Here is a 7,378-nt window from a genome sequence, read left to right on the forward strand (position 1 = left end):
TTTTTTTTTTCTCCTTGCTCTATGTTACTGTAGCAGAGCCTCGTAAGGCACACAGTTGTACATGACCCTGAAAAGAGAAAGCTGAAGTTGAAAGTAAGTTATACTCCTGAAATCTCAACCCTACCCCGTTACTTCAGAGGAGGGTAAACATTACATGTTTTAGAACGTGACTTAGAGCAGGAAAACAGGCCAGGTATCTACTTAATTTGGGAGATTCGCAACTTCTGAAGCTCCTTTAAAAAATGCAGTGTTGGCCTAGTCATTTGATTTCTTCTTCCCCCACTCAGTAGAAGCATTTGCTCCATAGATATTAAGTTGCTAATTCTGGATTTATTTCTGCCAGGCAAAGCGTTCTCGTCCTAAGAGGAGCTTAGCCTCTCGTCTGAGCGGCTACATTCCTCCTAAAGTACAGCCAGGAAAGGATGCGGTTGTGACAGAAAGCAAGAGAATGGATAAGCCCGTGGAAAATGAAATACCAACTGTTGAAATTCTGATTCTGCAGTAAACATTAACTGAGACAACTTTCTTCACGGGAAGCTCAACAGCAACTTTATTAAATTTACAGTCTTTTTTAAATAAGAAATTAATATTGTTTATGCCTCTTCATAAAGTCACTGATGCAACTCACTTCAGATCTTCATTTTCATCTTTCTTTACTGTGCTGTTTTTCTGTTTTTCCATCTTCTGGTATGCTTTCAACTCTTTGTCAGACATGTGTCTCAAAATACAGGTACTCACTCCTTCTCTAGTAACTTTTGGCTTGGAAAGATAAGTGGCTTTCTCAGAAACAGTCTCCAAAATCTGATCAAAAAGCATGAGCTGAAAGGGAGAAAAATGGGGACTAAATGTACAAACACAGGTAGAAAAATATTTCAGGCTGTTCTGTAGTTACACTGTTTCCTTGCAGTGGTTTTAGCTGTTAGCTGAAACCAGCTAGGCGCTAGTCCTGGTTGGAGCAGTTCAGCTTGTCCTTTCCTAACCATTTATTCTTTACTCATAAGCAGGTTTAGGAAAGTCACCAAAGGGCTTAAGCCATTTCCTAACACACAGGTTGAATCCCTCACTCATGCTGTTTTGCTGTTTAAAGGTGTTTGTGAAAGTGATTACAACCACATCAGACTCCTCCCCACCCTCCTCTTCCACTAGATTTGGGCATATTATTATGGGGCTTTCCTCTTCAGGAGCAGTACTGTTCTGAGGTCAGCAGTATTAACCGAGAGATACAGTGTGTTCATGTAACAAGGTGAACTCCTAAACTCATAATTAAGCTTTTAAATTTAAGGACAACCTAAATTTGGGCTGTATCATGAAATATTCTGCTCCTTCCCACATGCAGTTTTTCCTCCTCCTACCCTTTCCCTGTGAATTCAATTTCCTATAAGAAATTTTGTTCCTTCTGGATGAAGTGATATCACAATTCTTTCCAGCAATTTAGTAGACAGAATCATAAAGGAAACTAAATTCACTACACATACTAAAAGGAAAAAAAAATCCTACATGGAATCTTTATAAAAATGCCATTTGTGCAAATGACAATGAAGACAAATCTCAAGTCCCTACAGTTACCCTAGTAAGTTGCCATTAGCTCCCCAACATCTTTATAGATGTTCACTTGGCCAGTCTTGGAACATCATTCCAGTAGCTTTCCACATTAACTTTAGCCACAGCTGCACAAATGCATCTTCAGAAGAACAGTTAGGTTATTGAAATAATCCAGGTAATTTTTAAATTTTTTTTTAAACTGTACTGTTAAACATTTCAGTGAGTGAGCTGGCTTAAGGCACAGACGGGAAAATTTCACTATCCCAGTTATTAAGGTGGTGCAGCAAAGGAGTAGGAGCTGCGTAGACTCTGCTGTCAAAGCCAGTACAGTAGCTGCATTCTTAAGAAAGCACTGTATCTGAATTGTCTCTGTGGGACTATTTTTCTAACAGATGCAGCTTCTGGTGGGGCAACCATTACTTTCACAGGACCTAGACCTTCATTTATTTTAGCAGTACAGGATATACTAAAAAAAATGTGGCAGTACTGACTAGGGGAAGTCAATACAAGTACACCTCTTCCATGAAACTGACTGGTCTAACTTTCAGGAGTCCACTTACCATATCTGCATTGCTCTCTTTTGCTTGCCGGATAGTTACTTTCACATGGTATTTCTTTTCAATCCACTGTGCTATCTGTTTAGTCTTGGTCTCCAAGTCATTCTTGGCAATAGCTGAAGAAAAGGATAACTCCTTCTGAACCATTCCTGTTTAAAACAGAACTAAAACTGTTGGCTTTAACATCTGACAAACCAGTATTAGTTACTGTCTTTCAACAGCCTATGGAGCTTTGTCTGCTAAACTCCCTACCCCTGTGCTGCTTTCTCATATGCAGAACATCCCAGTCTCACTGTCTCAGCATGCACTGCTCTCACCTCAGAAGGTGGCGACTTGATATTTCACACTCACTGCCATGACTGGGAGACGGAAGGCATGTTTGAGGCATGCAGGGAAGTCTCTTCAGGGTCAGAAGGCTTAAAAGTATTTTTATTTTAATTACAGTTTTGCTCATACCACCCACAATGCAGGTCTAACAAAGATAAACAGGTAAGCATTGGATCTGGAATTAAAGACTTAGTGTGCAAATTCCTGCATTCTGCATATAGCATAGTTGAATGTGAAAGTTTTAGAGTTAGATAGCTCTTCATCTCCAGCCCATTTCCTTGAATGGTGAAGTGCAATATTTAACTGGAACTATGAGGCCTTGTAATATATTTGAATGATTTGTGGTCTCTTCCCCCTTAAAGATTCTCTAAAGTAGTTATCATTTGAATAATCTTTTTGTAGTTTCTTGAACAGAAAAACTCACTACCACAATCAGAACTCTATCCAAGGCACTCATACCTTTGTTAGCCTGAGGATAAGAAAAGAGGATACAAGGTCAGATGCCTTTCCTAAAACCTCTTTGCCAGACTCAGTTTGCTAAACTGCTGGAGCAGGCTGACTTAAGAAAGATGCTGAAATATTTCAATATTGCAAAAATTGTTCTCTTTCTCTGTAAAAGAAAGGGCTCCAGACTTGGTCTTCTAGCAGCAAGCTAGGAAGAGAATGTTTCATGACTACTGGTGACAAAATTATGTAATTATATTGGTGTATCTGGTGCTCAGTTTGTAAAAACTGCCTGTCACTTTATGCTTTATTAAAAGAACACAAATTCAGTGAGTCTTGTGGAACCAGAGTCTAGTTATATTCACTTAAATAAAAATAGATTTTAAGAAAAGCCAGCAGATACCAAAATAGTAAATCCCGAGAAGGCAATAGAAGGCTTCTCTGTGGGAGAAGAGACTAATCCAAAATTTTATTTTCACCACTGCAAATCCTTAATAACATGGATTGCAATGACATTGCTTTGGATTTACACAAATGCAAGTAAGAGGATTTAATCTGCTGAAACCACTTTTAATGCAGCATTTTTCAAAGCGCTCAGCGTTGTAGTGTCAACAATGCACATACCTGGTTTGGGACTTTCCTTTTTCTTCTGTGTGCGTTTAAGCTGTTCTTCATGAATCTGCTGCCCAGTCATTAGTCTGTACACAGGAGGTTCTGCCTTCTCACAAAGGAGAACCAGTTTCAGGTCATGTTGATCCATAAGTTTGAGTGCCTCTGCTCGGTGCATGTTTCCTAAGCTCTCTCCATCCTGGCTGATTACATGCAAAATCCGATAGGGAATTCTTCTCCCAACACTTCCAAATGCTGCTGTCCTTTTTGGTTCCTTGTGTGATTTTTCAGCTGTGCAAAATGGCTGACTAAGTCCAAAAACCATTGACTTTCTAGGGTCAGGTGCCACCATCCAGAATGGAGAAAAGACCCTTTTTTGTGGCGTCTGTGTTAGGAGAGTACCAAAGAATCTTTTTGTGTATCTATTCTCATTTCTGGTTGCTTGACATAGAAGTTTCATCACGCAAAAGGTGGTCATTCTGAGGAAGCAGGGAAGAAGAAAAAACAAGTTACCCCCATCAATCAGACTCTTCTAGTTACATTAGAAAGACTTACTCCGGTTCAGTAAACCATAGTCCTTAAAACTACTCTGAAGAGATGCATGGTGTTACTATACAGAATGAAAAAACAGTAGTTTTACAGTAACAGAGGGCTCCAACCCAGAGGGAAAATCTGATAGAGGAACAAAATTTATGAAGACCTGACATTACCTTCAGTGTTTTAAAATTTGAGCCTGAACTCTTTTAAAGAATGCAAAACTTCTAGATCATTTCTCTTCACAAGTGTCTCCTCTTACACAGGTTTTTTTGTGTATAGAGAGATTAGCCAGCGGTTAAGAGGGAGAATTTGTTGTCAAATAAAAAGACATGTCACACTTAATATTTTCAGTCCTGATATACAAAGGCTTAAATTATAAACCTTAAATTAAAGTTGACTTTTGAGTGAAATTCCCAACCTGTACCACAGCAGCATGAAACACGACCATGAGATTCTTTTACCAACCTGTATCACATCAGCATGAAATAAGACTGTGAGACTTTTCCTTCTACAATTCGAAGCCAGGTGCAGAATACCAACATAGTAGCTCCTCAGACATATCTCAGATCCTGGACAAATCCAGGATGTGCCCCATGTGAAGTGTAACTTAACCACCAGATGTTACCGTGCCTTTCTGTCTGCATAATTTGTTTGTTAGATGGTATAAAAGCAGGACCCTCTCAAAGCAAAGATGGAGACCTCACCTATGAGTGGTCACTCTGTGTAGGACTTCCCAATTGCCAGGGAAAGGCTCTCCAAATCCTTCGCTGTGAGAGGGCTCCCCAGATGATGTATGGGATCTAGATGATGATACGTATTTGGGGAACTGGTGATGTATCTTTCTTAGTCACTCTGCTTTCTCCCAAGTAGTAATGATTAGGTGCATTACCCTGTTTAACTCTGTACCTTGCTTCTTATTCTTTTTTTTTTTTTCCCCCTACTATAAACTAGAGTAAAATAAGTTTGTTTCTAGTATTAAGTTGGTGTCTGTGTCCTTCCTGCTAACCCTATCAATTGGCAAAACAAGTCCAGATTTTTTTCATGAGGTAGCTAACACTAAGACTTCCTTCCTTGTTCTGATATTCTCCTTTGGAAAGTTTCATTTAAGCCACATGAATTCAGAACCACCCTAATCATGTAGTGCATGAAGTGGTGATTTGTGCAACGTCCATCAGCAGCCATCCCAACATCTACAGCCTGACTCTTCTATGTTTTGTAAAGTTGTGGAATTTCAGAGCCTTGACAGAGTAAGGCTGCCATGCAAAGTCTTCACCTTGACATTAAAACAGGACAAAGTGATCATTATTATACTTAAAAATACAGTTTATCCTGGGTTCAAAACTCTTCCATAGCTAGCATGCAACTTGCTTCTCATAGCACTGACCCCAAATTGTGTATTTTTCTCAGTTTTACAAATGTTCTTTTGTGGAAGTAATCCAGCTAGTTACTTGGTCTTATATGGATTATGCACTAATATTATTTCAGTAACCTTAAAAAAAAATATAGTCTTAAAACAAAGTGTCTTCACTGTCTTTTAAGCTCAAGTTCCACAGATTCAGCCATGCTTCAAACAGTGCCTTAATTTTAAACCTCTTTTTATCAGACATTTAAAGTATCGATTGACTTCCCCACTTTTTCAAAAACATTAAATTTAGGGTGGCACATTCCTATTTATAGTGAGCTGATTTTTTCCAGTTATCAAAACTACTGAGATCTCTTACATACAGAAAACATGCACCTAAATACCATTTCACCAGAACCATGTAATAAAAACACCAATATTGATATTTTTTTCTTGAATGATGAAAAAAGCTTGCAGGAAAAAAAGAAGGGGGAAAAACAGAGACACAGGTAAGACTTGCCTGCAATACATGGACTGGAAAATAAGCAACACGTTCATGTGCCCAAGATCCCCACTTACAAATTAAAATGTAAATAAATTGTTACAGATGTCTATCCTAGTATGGTACTCATGAAGCTACAGACTTTCAAAATAATGCCCCCAAATACATCAGTGCTTGAAATTTGAAGACTAGCAAAACTGATCTTTGAGATACTCCTTTCATTATAATTTTTTCCCCATTCTTCCCTGGTTCATGGAATCCCCCTGGCAATTTTGGTGCACCTGACCACTATTCGCATTTTGTTGAAAACTTCAGAAATTGGCCATTTTTTAACAGCTACAAAAGCTTTAGAAATAAAGAGCAAACTGTGGATTATTATCTGCAGTTTTGGTATCCTACATTTAAAAGGCAGCAAGTACAGGAAAAGCCAAAGATGATACAGGAAACCAAAACTGTGTCACACCAGAGAAGCTGGCAAGTGTGGCTTCTTTTGTCTAGGAAGGAATGTGACTCTGCTCTATAAATACATACTTGGACTTGGTGAGCTTAAAGGTCTTTTCCCATCAAAATGATTCTATGCATACATATATACATATGTCATTCTGCAAAGATGTATCCATGTGCATACATATACATGGAGAACATACCATCAGCAAGGATAAGGAACTATGTACAATTCTATGAGCGCTCTTGGCCGAGGAACAAGTGAAATGACCTGCCTGTGAATAAACTTAGTCTGAAAACGGGGAAATTCTGAAGCCTAGAACGGATTTCAAAATTTAGCAGGAGGGACAAAGTCGATATAGACTGCTTGAAGATGGTACCAGATCAGTTCTGACTTGGCTGTGTGCTACAGCAGGACCCTGAACTCAGCTGGCCACGGGGCACATAACAGAAATACCAGGATATTCACAGCAGACCCTAAAAACAGCTGGTAGAGCTACTGTTCCCTCCTGCCTCTGCCAAGTCCAGACCAGAACCACAGCCCCTGGCAAACACAGCTTTTTCTGGGCTGTGGTGACGGCCCTCCAACTAAACACCCACTGCCAACACACACAGATCCTTGCGTATCATCAGTGTAGCCACACAAAAGCCAAGAAATCCTTGTTTTTAAAACGGTTTCATAAACCAGCTGCGGACTGTGCACTGCAGACTTACAGACTGTAATCTGGGTATCACTGGGGCATTAGAAAATACTATAATTAAATTTATCTTGCATTCAGAGGAGCCTGGCTTGTCTTTGTCAGTTGCTAGCTTCTAAAACTAAATAACAGTATCAGTATAGTATTTTAAAGAAATGTTAGTCCTGCTCTGCTAAAGATACGGTTTTGCCTTTATTCTCCTCAATTCTTTGTTGCCTTTTTAAAGCTGATAGATCCTGCTGTCACCGTCTGAGAAAGAAAATAACGCTTTTAATGGCAGGATTTTTCTTCCCACCATGTGGCACCTAAGTGTGTTTTGCTTTGTGCCCGTCCCTGAGTGCCACGGCCGCCGGACGCGCAGGGGCAGGGCCCGCAG

General features: G+C 39.5%; 2 protein-coding genes across 2 annotated transcripts in view; one reads left to right on the top strand and one right to left on the bottom strand.

The window, feature by feature from the left end:
• Window positions 1-505, top strand: part of GTF3A (general transcription factor IIIA) — a gene marked incomplete at its 5' end in the record, with an annotated part of 5,158 nt that extends 4,653 nt beyond the window's left edge. The window contains 2 exons of the mRNA XM_029084313.1: window positions 34-93; window positions 344-505. Coding sequence (XP_028940146.1) covers window positions 34-93; window positions 344-505 — 222 coding nt within the window. The remainder of the gene's footprint in view (window positions 1-33; window positions 94-343) is intronic.
• A 41-nt stretch (window positions 506-546) lies between these two features.
• MTIF3 (mitochondrial translational initiation factor 3) lies at window positions 547-6,630 on the bottom strand. Its single transcript, XM_010165164.2, has 4 exons — window positions 6,580-6,630; window positions 3,495-3,958; window positions 2,103-2,248; window positions 547-819 (listed from the first exon to the last, which is right to left on the bottom strand). Exons 2-4 carry the CDS (start codon window positions 3,955-3,957, stop codon window positions 625-627), a joined length of 804 nt encoding a protein of 267 aa, XP_010163466.1. The 5' UTR covers window position 3,958; window positions 6,580-6,630; the 3' UTR covers window positions 547-624.
• Window positions 6,631-7,378: the final 748 nt, after the last annotated feature.

The sequence above is a fragment of the Antrostomus carolinensis genome, unplaced genomic scaffold, assembly GCF_000700745.2.
Source record: "Antrostomus carolinensis isolate BGI_N321 unplaced genomic scaffold, ASM70074v2 scaffold39213, whole genome shotgun sequence".
NCBI lineage: Eukaryota > Metazoa > Chordata > Aves > Caprimulgiformes > Caprimulgidae > Antrostomus > Antrostomus carolinensis.